Genomic DNA, 20,123 nt, shown 5'->3' on the forward strand with positions numbered 1-20,123 from the left:
AATGTTACAGTAAATTCTCAAATGCATGAACACTTTTGAGATGATGCTCCCCACTGTCATGAGTGTCAAGATTCACTCGGGGTGAGTGGACTGCAAAGTGCAGAGAGGTAATATAAGTGAGGTAGAAACAGGTGGAAATTAATGGAAGACAATGGGGCCAAGAATAGAGCCCTGTGGGACCCCAAAGGCTTATACAGCTGTATCTGAAAAACTGACCCAGTCTTTCAAGTAGATTTTTATTGCTCAACACTATGTGATGTTTCTCTAAGATCTATAAACACAAAAGCTGCCGTTGCCTCCTTAAGTTGAACAAAAAAAGGTTATTTTCAGGGAAAAGGTGTAAAATCTTCCATTTTATTTACACATTTATCTCTTCACAGTTCAAGGTGATGCCTCTAAAGAATATCTAGGTAAAAATCAAAGTAAATAATGTTAAACAAGAAGCTTTATTTATAGTGTTTCTTGAAGTCCAGGTCAAAAAAAGAGTCATTGACATCCTTAACTGCTTTTTTAATGTTAACTGAAGAAAAATGATGGTGCAGTGAGGCAGAAAGTCTGGCTCTAAGTTTTGTTGGCTATGTTGTTTAGAAGAGAAACATAGTTGATGTAAGCAAAAGGCAACACACAGACAAAGCTTCGGCTGGCTCAGACTCAATTACACACAACCATGACAGCAAGAAATGAGAGGTACTGCAAACATGTATAAACACAGACACACAATCAAATACACTGACTGAACCCGGCATACGTGCACGTACACACGCATATTTACGCTGAATATATCCATACGGAGGGAAAAGTCTGAAGCAAACTGATGCCAGCCTGCACAGACACAGTATCTCTTCTTCTCTCATATAAACAAACACACACAAAGCAGTGAGAAAAGCTGAGACAGGTGGAACACAAACCACAGCGAAACTTGCTGAATATTTCATAATGTTTTTACTGGCCTGTCAGGAGCGTCAGAGCAGCGTGGCGTGTGTGTGTGTGTGTGTGTGCGTTTGTGTCTGCATATGTACTGATTTAAATTGTATACAAGTGTGCAGACGATTTCATTTTTTTGCATTTGTGCGTGTGTGTGTGTGTGTGTGTGTGTGGGTGTGTGTGTGTGTGGCTGGGAGTGACAGGCCACTGTTATGATTGGCTGTCAAGGCGATGCTCACTAGAGAGCATGTGGCCGGTAGCTACAGTCAGTTCATCAAGACTCAATGATGCGCCAGAGAGCAGGCAGGTCATACGATGATTTTGATGATTTTGGCAGGGTGGAAAGCACGACTGGAATGAAATATATATACAGAGTGTGTGTATATATATATATATATATAGCAAGTGAAAATGCCATCTCCAACACATCCCAGTGTCCCTCACTTGTTGTTACTATTATTGTTGGAAGGTGAGCTACATTTTAGAGGATCAGAGAGTTTGTGTTTTTTGGCCTTGTAACAACAAAATATGACACATTTGCTCCCACAATATGCACATCACAATATATATACAATACACCTAAATCCAGGTCGGTCATATAGTATTTAGACACTTTAAACCCTGCTATTAGAGGTGTATGATAAGGCTGAAATCATATATATCTAAAAAATATTCACATTCATGATTAATAAAAATGAACTGTGCTCCACTGCTCTTTATTATATTACACAAACAAAATCTTGAGGCAGCATCATTCATTTCGTGCCACCTAAGTTCAACGTTCACTCTCCTTTTAGTTCTGTTTTGTTCTCCACCTACTCCTGAGGGAAATGTCTGAAATATCTGTCTCTTTAGCCGTTGCCTTTGTTTGTGTGTCGTTTGGTGTTGAACGGGGAGCGTGCAGTCATTTGTCAGAGCTTTTTAGGTGGAAATAGGGTTGATAGGAGTGGTGAGAGTGAACCAAAACGGTAAAGTTACGGGCCGCAAAGCAAAGCAATGAGCTGAAAGATGCTAGAACAATCCAAAACAGCTCGTCACAACGAGTGACCCCTATCACATTACAGAAAGTCATTTGATCCATTGTGAGCACAAAAATATTGATTAGCTTACAGCTTTAAATTGCTCCTTTTGTTGGATTTATATTATAAAATGCTTGGAATCATTAACATAACATGTTTATATCTGCAAAATACTATTATACTATTATTAAAATACACTGAAAGTTGATGAGTGATTGAATTATTTCCCAGCCAGTAGCTGCTTTTTCTCCAGTGCCATTGATTAGGATTCAGACCCAATATCCGCAAATATGACACCTCTTATCCTCCAAACAATAAACAATAGGAAAGTAATCTTTGAGTGTCAAAGTGCTTAGAAAACAATTTTCTTACTGTTCTAAGCTGCTGCTTATCTGGAAATATCCTATTAGTGATAGAAGGTAAAGAAAGTCCTGCTGTTGTGGATATAATTCCTCGTCTATACACGTGGGGGCAAACGTTAACTCCTACAGTCCTTTTTTTTTTCCCCCCATCCAGCATCAGCCGATCCTAATATATGTAGGTGAAAGTCAGGTAGACGCTGGCTAGCTTGTTAGAAGACTGTGGGAGTGTTGAGGTCAGTCTCTTTCCTCCTGTCTCTCCTCATCCTTGAACCCCTCCTCCTCCTCCTCCTCCTCCTCTCCGGTCCTTTTTCCTCACCCGCCGACCTCCTGCACCTCCTCTCTCTCTCTCTCTCCTCAATCTCCTTCCTGCCTGTTTGTTTATCTGTCTTGCTTGTTACCCTCTCTCTTCGTGTCCCTCTCCCTCCCTCTCTCTCTCTCTCTCTCTCCCTCAATCTCGCTCCGTAACAGGTGAGTTCCCAGAACTAATTACAGGAGGCTATCCCAGGGTGCAACGGGGGCCGGCTCATTTGCAGGCGGAGGGAGCGCGAGAAGGCTGTCTAATAACATTTTCTACCGCCTGATTAAAAACAGCCCATAAATCACTTGTTCACATGGGTCTATACACACGCACGCGCATGTGTACACACGGCGTCGGATTGAGCCATCAGCCACAGCCACATGCCTTTAATACACACTAAAATACTGTACGAGCGGTTTGAACGCCTGACGGACACACACACTTACACACCCCGGTCTCACTATCACATAAAGACGGCACAAATTAGGCTCTTTATACATTCATATAATGTTATAGTATAGTGATAGATTTTATATAGTTTACATGTATGCAGGGAACGCCTCTTGTGTATTTTTCATTTTAATTTGGGTGATGAGGCGATAAAAATGCAAAGAGGACCATCATGACCTTCCCGGGATGAATTTAAACAATGAATGAACGAGTGATGTCGTTTGAAGTGATTTCATTTGACGAGCGGAGAACTCATTAACGCCTTTCACTCTTCCGACACTTCCGCCCTCACCATCGATTTTTCCTCGCGGGCGTTCGTTTACTGTTTACCCCTTCCTGACACGGCTGGAACAAGGAAATGGAACACAGGAGGGACTAAACGGCGCCGACGTGTTGGATGACAGGCGGTCAGCGGACGCACGCGCGCCTTCCTTTCCCGCGCGAGGAGCGTCGGCGCCGTCGAGGGAACGGAGGTCACGTCTAAGGCTGCGGGTAACGATTCGTTCAATTATCGATGATTCTGCTGAATGTTTCATTTTGTCTATTAAACGTCGGGAAAAGAATGAAAAATGATAATTACAGCTGCCTAAAGCCTGAAGTCACAACTTTGCTTAAAAAAATAACTTAAATGATTGATTATTAAAATAGCTGCAGATTAAATTTTTCTGTCCATCAGCTAATTGAGTGTTTCTAGACTCTGTGTGTACATTTTAATCAGTTTAGGCTGACTATTCAATGAATAGATAAAGGGTTTGACCTTCCTGGCAGTGTGAGGAAGCCTTTAAAAAGCAGTCAGGCCTTCATGTTGGTAAATGGAAAGAATAATTAAACAGCTATTCAATTTTTAAAAAAGTGGTATAACTTCATGGTTTCTGGTCAAAATTTTCTGAGGGTTAGTTAACTATTTAATTGATTTCAAGCCTTCTGTCCTGTTTAACGGCTCAAACAAACACTGTTTATCACCTTGATACTTCATGACTGAATTTTCTGATTTTAAACATCTGCTAGAGAGGATAAACACCTCACTTTGCTCTCAATGTGATGTTTGCCATTTCATACATTTTACATTTGGACTGGTTGCACAAAACAAGCAATTGAGGACTTCACCTTGGGCTCTGGGAAAATTTTTCTCATTTTTCTGACACATTTCTCAGACCAAACAATCTAATTAACTTAACGCCCTGCCTTAACCGCCACAGCGCTGGTGTTTGATCACCCACACAGCCTCATACTGAACTTACTGAACAAACCTTCCCTCATAAAGCAAAAACACATACACGACACTCCTCTACATTACGCACATACGCGCACACCGTCACACACTCTGAGCCCTCTAACCCTCTAACTGGCCCCCACTGAGATTCATACGGAGTGTTGCCGTCTCTACTGGAAGCTCCCGGCACAATAACCCAGTCAGTAGATTAGCGGCGATAGGATCACTGGCCCTGCACGGCAAACAATGGCGACTCTCTCTGTCTTCACACACTGACGCAGGGCCATTTCGCATGACTCTCACTTGTGTTAAATGGGCAAATATCTGTTTGTTTGTACACACGCGCAAACCCGCGCCGTGTCGAGTCAGCTGCTGAGGTAAAAGCATATGAATTGCTGTTAGATAAAGGCTGAAAATAGATTTTTTTTACCAAGAATCCTCCAACTCTTCTCACTCTCCGCAGTCTTGTCGTGCATAAACTTTCAATCTGACGGATTTCCTTATGAGCTGAACAGAGTTTGATTTGAGATTCGGGAGGTGAAAGTTCGATATCATGGCACACAGGCTGTTTCTTCAACAAACAGCAGCAGGTGAATGGCGTTACAAGATAGGTGTCATAAAAAAAAAAAAAAAGAGGCGAGAGTGAAATTTAAAGCGACTTAGAGCTCCTGCGGAGGTGGGAGCAGCTGATTTCTCCTGCTGCTCAGATGTCAAGCTGCTTTGTGAAGGTTCACGCCGAGCAACGGCTCACACCACCCGTTTCACACAAACATACACCGAAGGCACGCTGTCAGATAATCAGCATATCGAATCCCAACACTGGCTGCTTTATAGTATACAGGATTACTTCTGGATTGCAAAATAATCTAATTGATTCTTAGTTTGTGCTGCGGAGACGAGCAAGAAGACAAGCTCTTATTATGGTTCTAACATGTAGTCGGACATTTACATCTCACGTTGAGCTCACTGGTAAGCCTTGCTCTGCTGACCTCACTTGGCACTGGCTTTCAATTTTTATTCCTCGCAGGTTTCTGCAACTTCTCCTGAAAACTGCAGGAGTTCCGCAGCTCTGTGTGTGTGTGTGTGTGTGTGTGTGTGTGAAGACACCGCAGATGGTTGAACATGTTGAGCGCGGCCACACCGAGTGTATCTCCCTCCCTCTGCGCTGCTGATGGACTATCAGGCCTTCTCATGATCACTTACTGAAGTAGGAATCCCGCCAAGAGATTATGATTGGACTATAATCGCCAGCTAGCTGGGAGGTCCTGATTTTGATTCAATGCTTGAACTTTCTCCTCCGCTTATCTGATTTTCTTGTCATCGCGGAGACGTGCGGCGCATGGCTGAACATTAAATTAAAACTTTTGTAATTATCTCAACATTTCAAGCAGGGAGCTGGCTGTAATATGAGACACAATGATTCCAGGAAATCTCAAATGTGTGTGTGTGTGAGTCTGCCTGCATGCCCGTGTGCATGTTGTTTTGCATACAGTTCTGCTGATGCAGGCAGATACAGGCGCTGCATCTTCACTCAACGCTCGGAGCATCGAGCTAGAAAGGGGCAAAACCCAAAACAGCGGAAATCAAAGAGTAAGCAGAATCCTGAAATAAACACGCACACAAACAAACAAACATACACAGCTGCAATCTAGTCCCTTATAACTCATTTCCCACTTTTACACCATCAGCTCCTCGCAAGAATCATATTTGATTTACACACATATAGTGTCAGGTTTCACAATGGGATGACCTATGAGCTTGGGATCAGCTCATATCCTCTGCACACACACACACACACACACACAGAGCTCCTGTCGCTAAGATGCAGCACTCAGGTGCTAAAGCCTCAGAGGCACGTCGTCCAAATCTATAACAGGCAAAAGACTCCCCATTAAATAACCTTGGAGTGACACAGCATCCGCCTGAGCCCGGGCCATGCGTCAGACCGAGCTCCACGTGCTTCATCACAGCAAAACACTTTCAACTCCTCACAAACAACCTCTCCACGTAACAAATGGTTTTGTTTGGGAGGCACAGGGCGTACTAGTATACTGTAGCGAGTTTGTCTTTCTGTTTCCTGTTTTCTCAGGTTATACGAGTGAACGGTTATGTAAGCGAAGAGCGAAAAGCACAACCGTCACACACCCCAGTTTATAACAAGTGTCCTGCGTTTGAGAAGTTGGGACTTACGGTAAAGCCGAGTGATACCTCTTTGTTAGCACAAAGTAATAGCCTTCATATTTCTAGGCCTTTTTTATCTGTCTGTCTGTGACATATAATGAAAAATATGTTAATCATCCTTTGGCGACGCTATAAAAATGCATACAAAGCCAGAGAGCACAAGGACGGTCCTGTGTTCTCTTTTCAGCACACATTTTTTATCATTGACTCCATTTTGACTTCAGCAATAATTGTTGTTCTGAAAAGATGATTGTTTTAGTTTTTCTTTTCTTTTTTTTTGCCCCCCGGGAGTTCTTGACAACACCACGGGTGGACGGAGCAGAGATGCAGCGATGATCAGTATTCATAAAGCTAACAGATACTCATTCTTGGAAGGGGGGCGGACAAAGAGTGAAAGAGAAAAGCAAAATTGTTTGTGAGACAAAAGATCAATGGCGCCCGCCTGGAGTGTGGCGAAAATTGTTACATTGTATTGTATCTTATGGCATCTAACGCTGTTATATATATATGTGTGTGTGTGTGGTTGCATTTTCACATGTCTAAAGCTGCAAATGATGTTTAGCGGAGCCTTGGGCCAAAAAATAATAAGCCGATGACCATGAACAAGATGGACGTGCACAAGTGACAAGATTGCTGGCTGTTGTGGTTGTTAGATTCCCTGCAGTAATGTCATTATTATTTACACTTAAATAAATACAGTGGTAATAGTGGTGAAATAATCCACCCCAAAGAATTTCCACAAAAATGCTCATGGCAGTGCTCCTTGCTATTCTGTTTTTGGTGGTGTGTTGTGTTGCTTTCTGTTCCCACAGATAATTGGCCCGATGTAGAGTGTTGAGGTTTTTCTAGCACGGCTACATCACACATTTTCCAGCAAACTAAAACATCAACAGTAAATATCAGTTTTTGGTGTCAGGCCCTCAGAATCAAAAAAAAAAAAAAAAAAAGAGAAAGTTCTTCTTTGTTGATTTGCTCTTCTTCATCGCTCAAGAATCATACTGGGAACAATTCATTATAGAAGATGCAACTTCTCCACTGAGAGTAGACTCAATAGACCAGAATTATGTCAAAAAAATCTCCCTTTTTACTGTCAGTATTGTTCCACATTTAGTATTGAATGCTTATCTCCGGAGGTTGTTGACGGGCATTCTGGGAAATCTAGGATATTATTCAACTAGAGGTAGACAAGGTGGGTTGATGTAAGATGTATGTAAGACTAAGAGCTCTGTGAGACTGTACATAGTCACAGCAGTACTTTGAGCTACATGCTAACATTAGCATACTAGCATACTCAGGCTTCCAATGCTAAAATGCAGATGTTCACTGTAGCGGGTATCATATTTACCATGTTCAACATGTTAATTGTGTGTGTTAGCATGCTAATATTTCATTATCAGGACTGAACACAAAGTGCAGCAGAGGCTAATGGGAACTAGCATCATTAGTTTTGCAGGTATTTGGTCATAAACCAATGTGCTTGACAATTTTTCATTTTGATCTGATGATGGTGCTCGAGGAAAAGTCTGGGGATCACCAAAGTGATTACAGTTCATCCTGAGGGGAGTATGAATGTCTGAAAATCCATCCAATAGTGAGATATTTCACTCAAAACTACAAATATCAACCAAAGAGGAACATTATCCATTGTCTTGGAACCACAAATGTACAAAATTTCATCCCAAGCCATACAATAGTTGAGATATTTCAGTTTGGCCCACAGCAGTGGACCAATAAATAAAATGTAAATATGATAAATGATGACTGCTTGTAGCAACACGTCATTATCTAATGTAAATACATGTATAGATGTTGCATGTACTTATTTGAACCTTGTTGTGTAATCGGGCTTCCAGCTCTGGAATATATTTTCATCATGATGACACATCATCAAAATGGCTTCTGAAGACCCTGAAAAGATGTTATTTCCTAAAACCACTATTGTGCAATTTTTTTTTTTTTAACTGAAACAAAAAAAAGATGATTGGGTTATTCTTTCTGAATATATATTTGTATACTATGTTACGCCATGAGCAAGTACTCGACGCCAATTTTTTTATTAAGCAGACTTTGTGAAAAAATATGAATCAGTGCTGTATGTTTTGTGTCCAGTGAGTTGAGTGATTAGTCATTGTGTTAATCCTCGCTCCGAGGCGCACTGTTGTGAGAGAGTTGGTTGCTGTGTCTAATCTCGGGCATTGCAAAGATAATCATAAGAGTAAAGCAGGCCTCGGGGGCACACCACTCTCCACGTCTGTCACTGTGGATTTCACGCTGTTGTCAAGTGAGTATTTGTGAGTTTTTATGAGAAAGAGACAAAAATTGCAGAAATGTTAAGATGTGCTTTAAATATAGAGGCCAATAAAGCAGGGATGCGAGATGAAATTAAAGTATTTTCCTGCATTCTGGAGTCTTTTATGTAACTTCTACCATTAAAATATTACATCACATGGCTCAAAGTTGCAACCAGATATGTATGATACACTTTTAAAGGACAAAAAGGAGAAAATAAGGTGCAGTAATTGAACCAAGATGAGCAAAGCTTTGTCCAGGAGTTTCAAGGAAGGAGGTTCATAGGTGGTGGTGGGGGGGGGGGGGGGGGGGGGGGGGGCTGTGGGCCAGGTTTTACAATCACACAGGTTATTTGGGAACTCTTGGGGAAGTGGAGGGGGACCTCAGTGAACTCCTCATTTCTGTGGGGCTTTATGTAGCGTGACGGTTCCAAATGAAACTGCCTGATCATGTGGGAGCGCTCTATTAATTTGTAGCTCAGGCCGCCTCCTTGGGGAGAGAGCTGCCACAGCCGCTACTGCATCCCCCCCCTTTTTTTTTTTGCAGCAGCTTCCAGCAAAGCTTCTTGTTGCTTATTGACTGAGGAACTCCACTGCAATGTTTCTCCAAAGTCCACGGCTCTGGCTTTCGCCTCAAGTGCCGAGACGATCTATCATTCCTTTGGTCACCTACTCCAGACACTTCACAGGATGGATGAAAAGCAGCGTGAAATAAAAGTAATCTTAGCTCTTGGAGCAATATACAGGCTTTAAGCTAGCTGGGATATACTCTGTTCCTTCAACATAGCATGCTCTGAGAAATCTAATCTGGTTCTGTTACAGTATGAAAGTCTTGTTGAGGTATGGCCACAAAAACAGGAATTTCAAGCTAACAAGATATTGGTGGTGGAGTTTTATAAGTAGCAACCTGCTGTGAATGGATGCCAACACTGACTTCAAAATAAACAGCATATTCTGTATTGTGAATTAGTTTAACACACATTACATATACTACAGAACACCATTTTGAGTTATGACTTGTTTACGTCAAATCACGTTCACAATCTTTGTTTCCCAGGATGCTTGTGAGTCTCTGTCGGTTGCTCCGGTGCTCATTACAATCAGGCTCTATCAACAAGAGCCAGCTACAAAGGCATGTGTGAATGCACGAGATCACAAGGCTCTCTTAAGACTCAAGCCCCGAAGCATATACATTCACATGAAAGGATGGCCAACGCTGGCACTCCTCCCGCAAATCTTCCTCGTTTGCCTTTTCCCTGCTTCACTCGGTATCTTTTCCTACCTTTAAATATGCACAAACAACATGCATGTGGTCTAATTAGTGAAGTTTTCTGTAGGTTTGACGAATTTCTGAAGGAAATATAGATCTCTACGTTCAGCCCTACTGCACACATAAAACAGGAAAAGAAAGACAAGCTTTACAAGGTAGGATAGTAAAGTAAGTAACCTAAAAACATCCTCAGCCGAGTGCCTCATGTGGAACCCACTGTGAAGAAAAGTTATTTCACCTGGAGTGCCAGCACGTCAGTAAACATGCCATCTGATCTAAGTAAAGACAAGACAGGTTCTTTAATTACTGAAAAATCCTTTGTGTATTCCCATTGAGACACAGATCCTTGGGAACTCTCCGGATGGTGGGCGGGAAGGCAGCAATCCCAGAGTGCCCACATTGGGAGTAGGCCAACTAGGAATGATGGGAAGCTGTGCGGGTATAGAAAGTAATTAAAAACACGCCTACAGTTTGCCTCTTGCGCCTTATGAGTGCTTGCAAGACGATCATTATGACTTTGAGAGATAATAACACGCTTGACGGAACAACCCTGAAACAGCCATACTTGAAAAATACCGCTGTTGTGCAGAAGAGAGTTGAGTAACTTCAAATTCATAGGTGTTAATAACTATATTGAGCAGCAGAACAACAAACATCATTAGCTTCCTGAGCAAATAGCATTAAGCATTAGGTGCTGCTTGAAAAGCTTCCCACGTACTGTAGGGGAGAACAGGATATCTTCCCCCTACAGACGCTGGTGATGAGACTATAGTGTGGGAGGACCACGGAACAGAGCGAGCACATGAAAAGAGGGAAGGGGAAGAAAAGTGGAAGAGAGGAAGTCAAACGAGAAGAGATAGAAACAAAAAATAAGCTGGCCCACATTGCATTAGGAGATTCCGTTTGAAGATTGTCTGGCATGGAGAGGCAATCAGGAGAGCAGGGACTGTTCGGCCTCACTGCGAGCTATTCTGCTGCACCGCGACCACATCTCAAGTGTCCCCCCCCCACCTCCTCCTCCTCCTCCTCCCTCCCCTCCCTCCGCCCACCCACCCCCTGTCTTTCTCTCTCATCTATCGCTCACTCTCTCTCATCTATTTCTCATCAAGCACTGCCTCCCATAAACAAGGATATTGGCCACCAGGCAAGAAATCTGAGAAGACTGATCCCTTTTCAAGATGGTCTTTGCATCATTTCCTAGCAGAACCAAATCCCGCAAGGACACTGGACGACTCATCTTCATGCACTGTTCAGTGCTGGGAAGTACCAGTGGGGGATACGTCCTCAACCATGCAGATTCTATCCCAGCCACTGTTATGAAACCATTAGGTATTGTGAGGTGTGATTGGCAGCTGGGCTGATCTCCTTGGGTGGGTCAGCAACGGGACCACAAGCTATTCACTCGAGAGTCCATCAATCACAATTTGGCTTAATTAACCAGCAGGAATGACAAGCCAAGGCCCCACTGTCTGAATGGATGGATGAATGGATACAAGGAAATATGATACAATACAATACAGTACAATACAATACAGCAGAGGATAATTTAATACTGTAGGCCCAAAGGAAAACTAAGTCTGCAAGGCCAGCACAGAAGAGACTACACAATAGTAGATGCCAGCCACAGAGAGAATAGTTCACAACATTAGGTTAAATACTACAGGCTGGTTTTCAGGTTCATTACAGATCGTTGTTATCTTATTATAAAAGCTAAGCTCTAAAACATGGTTCACATAGGGCGTCCTGGAGGTCTCAGGGCCAGAGACCTTTGTTATCTCCCCTCTCTCTCCCTTTATGTCCTATCAAATGAAGGCAAACATGCCTGAAAGACAACAAAAACATGGATCTCATAATCCTCTTAGACTTGAGAAAATTCTACAACTTCTTGAGCTTATGAAACTTTCTAAAACCCTAAATCTACAAGACGACATGGATAAAATGACCAAAATACCTCCAAAAATCAGACATTTGAACACCTACATCTCCATGACAACTGTGCAAACTCAATTAGTGACAATAAAGTTTTAGTACCATGAGCAAAATTTGGGTTTTTCAAGACCTTATTTTGAGAAATACAAGCATATTTCTTCCACCAAACACTTAAAAACAAATACAGAGTTTTAAACACAAGCAGCTGTAGAAGAGATTTGCTTAAATAAACTAAAATATTGATTTAAATCAGTTACTATATGATCAAAGTAAACACAATTAAGAATTTGACCAGCCTTTGTTAATTTCAGTCAGTACAAAAAACGTATTGAGGTTTAATGTTCTTTTAAAAAGCTGCTTTTTTTTTGGCATAGACAATTTCCACACAAGTTTACAAGCACACACAGAAATTTCAAGATTGCTTGCAGTAATAAAGGCCACTCTCTGGCTTGTCTCATCACATTGATAGGTGTGTCCAGAAGCCTGCACCACTCTCTCATTAGTGTCTGCTAGCCAGCACAGCTACAATTAGCATTAGTCCTTTTCTTAATCACTGTGATGGACCGTGTAGACATTCGGCAGCCTCTGTGGGCTAACTCTAACTAATGCCCAATCGACGCAAGGCCCGCATCCACCAGGAAGAAGTAGAAAAATATTGTTGTTGTCTGTCGATAGAAGGCTCCTCTTCATTATGCTTCTATCTGTGTCTCAGCGTTCACACATTCAGCTGTCTGTTAATCTGTCATCCAGGCACCACTTCCTGTCACCCGTCTATGTCCATCTTGCTGCCTTCTGTGTCCAAATTTCTTGTGTCTGTGTGCTGGTACTTTTCACTATGTCACCCACTACAGTGATGTTATTTCAAGATGGGAACGCATCAGTTCACTTCTGTGAATAACTGCTTTTAGTGATGACTCATAGAAGTGTTATTTCTTTGTGTGCATCTGCTGTGCAACATCTCATCGATGGCTGTATCAATTCACCACCCTGATGTATTTGCCCAATTTCAGAGATGTTCTTGTCTGTATTTATTTTTCTTCTTAAAAGAGCCGTACCCACTTTTTCTTATTTGAAAGTTTTAGCTCCATTATATATTTCAAAGGCGTACGAATTTTTGCAATTCTAGGCAAATGTATTTCCAAATGGAAACTATTAAAATTCTCCAACACAAAATGCTTCTGAAAATGTTTCACAATACTGAAAGGTCTTCAAGATTTGTCGTGAATGGACTAAAACATGCAAAAACACTTAACACTTACATAAAAGTTTATGTCTGCAAGAGGAACGTGATACACTAACTTTGTGTTGTAATTAACACCCCGGATTTATCGTGCTAATTAACACCACACAGATGGGCTCGGAAAAAGGTGTTTCCAAAAAGCAAGTCTGGAGACTGACAATTTAAAAAATTGAAAAATGTCAAAAACTCAAACAACTTGTTATGTTAGGTCATGTGAAGTTTACTTTATTATCTTATTTTGTTGTTTAACCTGTATATTTATTTATGCTTTTGGAGTGGATATGTTCATGCCTCTAAACTGCAGTTATAGTTGAGATAATATTTAAGACAACTTATTTTGGGGTCTCGGGGTTAAGATGCAGATTTGAATCTGACCTGGTATCATTGTTGCATTTCTATCTACCACTATCTAATAAAGGCACAAAATGTCCAAAAACGAATTTTTATAAGATCTTGGTGTCCTCATTTACTGTTACAGCACTTCACATGGGCAACCTGAAGATTAATTACTATCTTGCAAAGGAGATAAGCATGAATATATTGTACCAAAACATGTCAAAAAAACTGGATTTCACACTATTAATGAGTGCAATATGTCTGTGATACAGTAAAGGTAATAATATGGATACTGATATGTATACTGCTTGCCTTTTGACAGTTAATCTTAATTTAACGAGGGTAGTAGAGATACTTATAACTGCTGATACCTGCTTCTTTTACCTAAGAGTGAATAAATTTAAATAAGTAAACACATCAGATTATTATGTCAGGTAAATAAATGACAATCTCCAAGAGTTCTTAGAGCTCTTGCAGCAGCTAAAACAACCTTATCAACCAACAGATTAACATAAAAGCACACGTGAAGACGTTGTTCAGTATATTGCAGCTTAGTTTTGTTTCGCCTACATCTATCATGGATGTTTTTCCAGCAGACTTGCACATTAACGTTGTCAGTGTTAACGGTACTGTGAGAGTACGGCATAACAGTCGATGTCATATCTGTGTGAACGCAAGTCTACACACATCACAGTTAATTTAACACATCTGATAACGCCTTTGACACACACATCCATACCAACTCTCAAGATTGTTGATGGTGACAAAAGTCATATAATTAACTATGACAACCTAAAAAAAAAAAAAAAAAAAATTCCAGCAGCTGGCTGAAAGATGGCAGAAGAAAGTGACATCACCATAAAAAGTCCAAACAGAACCCAATGGATGACGTCACCAACACAAAGTCAGTGTTTTCCTGAAGTCTATAAATCAGACTAACTGAGGAGTAGGCGTACAGCTTAAGCAGACTATCTACTGGTGTTTCATTTTGTTTATGTAAGTGTTATGTCACAAAAACTTCTTTTTGCAACTTATACTTCAGATATGATTTACGTCAGGCCTCTCTGAAGCAAACCCCAAGGCTTCGGTATAGTTATTAATACGGCCTAAGTGGGTCACTCAAAACGCACAGCCCAAACTAGAGTGGTTCTGAAGCTCTTCTGCCATTTCTCTGATCCCTCTGTTCTTCATTTAATCGTGCCTGCCGGTGCCCAAAACCAGAAGTAAGCCCCAGACCAACAGTGCTGCGTCCCATGAGGGGATGTGATTTGAAGAAGCAGACTATGAAGTGTGTGACTATGTGTGTGTGTGTACGAGCCATGCAGAACTAAAGTGAGCAACAGGAGAGGGAGAGGAGGACCGTGCGACCACTTTTTCTCCATCCATCTGTCAGTCAGCCAGTGTTCCCACTGATTCTGTTGTCACCCTGGCATCCTGGCTCTGCCTATTAGCCTGCTAGTTAGACTGGCATTTAGACTGGCAGGACACACACAAGCAGGAGCCAAAGGGTCTCCTGCTTGGCCAGCACCAAACTGATGTAAAACAGTAGACAAACCCACAGGAGCGCCACCGCGACATGCAGCAGCTGCCTCCTCCAATCACGTCAGTCTGGCCTAATTTGATTCCATCTCGACAGGATTCAATTACATTTTATTAATTTTGGCACAGTGCGACTCCATAGAGTTTGATTCGATCTCTGGCAATGCAATTTAACTAGATGCAATCAGATTCACTTGAATTGAATGAATTTTTAAACATGATCTCTTCCTCCCTTCTCCTTCTGTATGTATCGTCTCCTTGCTCACTTTCTGGGGTTCAGAATATAGAATATAAACAAGCGATGCCTTCCTAAAAGAGAACCCCGACTGCTTGGTGTATCTACATTTTCTTGGCTTCTGGTTGGGAGAGACTCCCTGAGGAGAACATTAGTCAGTTCCATGATAATAATGGGTAATTTGAGTGAAAATAGACTGACGTTGGCAGAGGGCATTATTGAGCATGCTGCTGTTTTTTTTGCTCCGTGCATCGCAAATAACCAAAGCTTTTTCAAAATATGCCAAGTGTTCACCTACTGGAGCTTGCAGCTGGAATGTCATCTCTCGTCTCAGCGCCTCAAGTTACTTAAAAGCCAAGAAATGTATGATTACAAGACAATATGTCTTCAAATAAGTATGAATATATTTGCTACATAGGTCTCTTAATCCCTGATACTAATCCTGTTAACTGAGCTGTGAGCTAATGACTGCACAGCTTGCACACAGCACCTTCCAGACATCCCTTGAGCAAGGCAGTTCATTAATATCAAGGCGCTGCACTACGGCTGACCTCTAAACTTCCCGACGATGAAGTTATTTATAGATGATCCACAGGTTTATTTATGAAGAACAAAAGGTTCTGCAACTTCATGAGCTGTAGGGAAGTGCTGAAACAAGGCGTTTGAGCAAAGTTTTAGTCACACAGCGTACTCGTTAATAATTTAATAGATCTACAGCCTTTGAGTTTGGAAATAAACAGGAAATACGGGATCATATGTAGGTAGGAGTTGGAAAACTACGGCGACATCTTATCTCAAAGCGGCTGCTCATTTCCTTTCCGGTCTTATTTCTGCCATCTCATTCTCAGCAAGCCGACAACACCCTTGCAGCACAGATGCTTGGCGGTGCTGTCCTGGTGGATCCAGGTGTTTAGAATGTAACACTCTCCTCTCGTCTTATACGCGGTATACAAATTTGATGCTAAAGCCTGGACTCGACAGGCTGAGTGCTAAAGGGCACACATGAGAAATCAAAAGCTTGCAGGCAAATAAATAGCATATCCATAACACTGAGATTGCCCTTTGTACAATTCAGAGGCCTGCTGACTCTAGTCGTTCCTTAAATTGATTTCTCATATGCGACTGCCTCGAGGGGGCGATTCCATTTTCATATATACACTGGCTCTCTATATGTGTGCTCTCCTTCCTAGTCTATTAATCAAATAATGCAATCAATTTCACCTTCGCAGGACCAAGACACAGGGACATTTCTTTTGTGAACAGCTTTGCATGTCTTTAATGGGAGTCTGTGACTGGTGTCACATGATGTGATGGGTGCAGCATTGTTCCATTATCAAGTTATCAGCTCAGCCAGTAATATATTGTAGCAGAAACTTTGAGGTATAGATTTTGCTGAAAAAAAAAAAAAAAGAAATCTGTGCTACCCTTATTAATACCTACCTGGTGATCCATATGTGTAGTTTGAGGCAGTGCATGTGTGGTGTGTGCGTTCATGTAAGCATGTACATAAACCAGAACTACAAGATGTAAGCAAACCTCAAACACTTAAGCCCAGGCTCAGGGCGCTATGAGAGACACTTAAGCGCAGGGGCATAAATCTTTTAAACCCTGAGCCACTGACATTTCCCCCCAGAGATACAGCGAAATATCTTAATTACGCCACTTAACATCACATTGGCGCATCCCGGGTGAGCCCAAGCAAGCATATAATTCATTGTACTAAGCATCGGTAAAAGCCAAATACATAAACCTTCAAGGATGCATACTCAAGCGCAGGGTAAGACGGTGAGCTGGGGACTTCAAAAGCAAATGTTTTCCTTCAGGAGCCAGAGGGGGGAGAACTGAGGACATCTGTGGAGTTAGTGTGGTAGGAGCTGGGGGCACCTCAATGACTTCTGTCAGAAACATCAAGCTGGCATCATGAATCTGAGAAAAACACTCTGGTTCTGTGCATTTAACTGATGTTTTTGTTTCTGCTCTGAATACCAATCTTTGCCCTTCACCTTAGAACAACCCTCACTATTCACATTACAGCAGGTTTGTCTAAAAGGTCAATTTGCGTGGACTCTGCTATCATGAAAAGCATGATAAGAATGGAAATCGGTTGGTAGTGTGATGTAATACTACTGCAACAAAGGGGAAGTAACAAAGCAATGAATATTCCAGTTAGGGCTTCAGAAGAGTCGCCTATGTATCTTTGTTTTAACTCAAGGGGATCGCATATATTAAATAAATGAAAATAATCCTCCTCTTCTTCCTCTCCATCATCACAGCCACTTCTAACAGCCTATTGATTGAATGGCTGTAAATATGAACCGCCAATAAACCCCTGTCCTTTTAAAATATTGATGATAATCAAACCCTGTGCCTCTGTGGCTTCAGGCGACTTACTAAGGTATGCTACAAATCTTTATAATGGGGGGTTTGCTACTGTTTTTATGTCACAGATCACCAAAACAAACACACATTAAACCATATGGACTCCCACAATTCTCCACCTGGCAAGGCTGGTTTATAATTTGAATCTTATGCAACTTTCCTTAGTACAAGTGTTAAAATTATACATCAGCAGTGTCAGAGGGATGTGTTATTAAAATTCATAGTCTGTTTTACACCTCCATACTGAAGTAGCTATAGTAAAAATTTATCTATGCTCCTCCATTTTTGCTTTGGGGATCCTTTGGAACCTCTTCAAGGACGCCTAGTGGCGCCCGAGCCCCACCTTGAGACCCACTGCCCTGAAGGACTTCAGTAAGGCAAGTATCTTTAGCCTGAATGAGATACAACATGCTTTAACGAGCAGTGGCTTATGGCTTCACTCTTGGCACCACTTTGCAGCGCTCTACCCCCACCTGCCGTTGTGCGCCAGGAAGCCAGTGTGCTCACACTGCAAAAAATGTCCATCTAACAGCTCCTTATATTTTGGGTTTTTAGACCTTTTAGTTTCTTTTAACAAGCGGAAAATTCACGCTGAAGGGGATAAGATAACCCGTTTTACCCTCGATGCAAATTAACTTGTTGCAAGATTTGTTTGGGGGGGGAAACAGAAGCCTGCTTTCTTTAAATGCATTGCATGTATACAGCAAGAGATGGGGGGGAAAAAAGCTCATCCTGCAAAAAAAATCTTTTTTTCGCCTCAAGAAGTGGATTAAGAGTGAATTTGAAGCTAGAAAATGAAAGGAGTTGGGTATTTTCGCAGTGCACGCAGGGCGTCTGCCCGCGGTGGCACAGCGACGCGCCTCACTGACCAGGACACAGTTAAGACACATACACAGAGAAAAAAAAAAGCCAAAGGCGACTCTGTAATCGCTTTCAATCGGCTCCCTTTTTAGCAGCAGTAACTCAGGTAACATCTTTATTTCCCTCCACGCGTGCAACCAGCGCGCGGGCGCACAGGGACAACCATCACCCCCCTCCGGATCAGGTGCGCCACGCACATGAAACCCCAATTAACGGTGAAGTGTCATCTCCTCCTGCCACGAATGCAGCTCATATTTTGCAAAACTTTCCGAAGCATTTTGAGACAGTGTGACCGCGTCACGGGCCCGATGGTTGTCACGCACAGCCCGGGCACGAGATGCAGACACAGATGGAAGATGGACCAAATCTCCCAATCCCACAGTATTTTTTTTCTTTCTGTTGTACGCAGCAGGACAGCGTGGACAGAAGAGTGGGTGAAAAGACGAAAGGCGTTGGTCCAAATAAATATGATTCAGAAGATGGAACTGAAATTAATGTCTGCGTGCATGATGTCACTTTAAGTTGGAAGACATCCACGGTTTTTACGATTAAACCAAGTAGGACGGAGCTCTTTGCAAATATGATCCATACACCAAAACAACGCATCATATAGATAAAAAAAACTCAAACTAAACGAGTGTCTAATGATGAAGATAACAGTTTTTGTCCGGGGACTAGAGAGTGTGTATCTAAACAGCTCACCCACCCTAAAAAAAGGACCCCATCATAATCCCCCTTTTCAGTAAGAAAGCATTCTGGCCCCTGCAAGACGTGCCTCAACTACAAAATAACGTCCAGTTAAACAATCCACCCCTCTCTCTCCCTCTCTCACTCCCCCTCTTACTCTATCTCTCTCTCCCCCTGTCTCTCTCCCCCAGCAGCTCTTTCTGCCTGCTGCAGATCACGATGGCAAATACACTCAACTTGTCCACAAAGTCATCAAGCTCGAGGATTTCACCCCCTCACGCACGCATCCCTACCTTGGCTGCCGCAGACGAGCACCCCGAGGAGATGGACGAGTTTGAGCATCATTTTCGGGCAGGTTTCGCGCTGCCGGACGCTGCTTTCAGCTGCTGTAAAAAAACGACAAGGGTGACACACACGCTCGGCTCCGTTCATCCGCCGTCTTGGGCTCCGCTGGCGACTGATCTGCCTCAGCTCCTTCCTTCCCTTCCTTCCTATACGCGCGCTCCCGCTCCCGCTCGTTCACCGGGCATGCTCTGCGCTGAGGACCCCCCCAGCATCACTTCTCTCCAACATCACTGCTGGAAGCTGTTTGGTGGAAAGCAAGACAAGGATCAAAGTCAAGTCAAACATGTTTATGATTTGGGTGCCAGATATTTTGTGAAAGAAGAAGTTGAGGAAAAAAAATATCTTTGGTCCTTGCATCTAAGTTGGCTTTGAGCAGGGGTGCAGCTAAGAATCCTGGGGACCCTTTCCAGCTGTGGGCCCCTGGATTCACCACCTACTTACTGTATGATCCCACAAAGGAACATGGTTGCCATTTATCTCAGAAATCAAGGCACACACAAGAAAAATGTCCCACTTGAATGACATTATCTCATTCCCTATAAATCTTATCAAATAATCTGTGTATTT

At 42.3% G+C, this 20,123-nt stretch overlaps 1 protein-coding gene across 7 annotated transcripts in view; it reads right to left on the reverse strand.

Annotated features, from left to right (window-relative positions):
• LOC137177060 (neural cell adhesion molecule 2-like) overlaps positions 1–20,123 on the reverse strand; it is a 432,349-nt gene that overhangs the window by 263,234 nt on the left and 148,992 nt on the right. For all 7 annotated transcript variants that reach the window (XM_067583157.1, XM_067583154.1, XM_067583159.1 and 4 more), the window contains one exon: positions 19,505–19,796. In XM_067583157.1, coding sequence (XP_067439258.1) covers positions 19,505–19,643 — 139 coding nt within the window. In that variant the 5' untranslated portion in view covers positions 19,644–19,796. The remainder of the gene's footprint in view (positions 1–19,504; positions 19,797–20,123) is intronic.

This window comes from Thunnus thynnus, chromosome 24 (genome assembly GCF_963924715.1).
Source record: "Thunnus thynnus chromosome 24, fThuThy2.1, whole genome shotgun sequence".
Taxonomy (NCBI): Eukaryota; Metazoa; Chordata; class Actinopteri; order Scombriformes; family Scombridae; genus Thunnus; species Thunnus thynnus.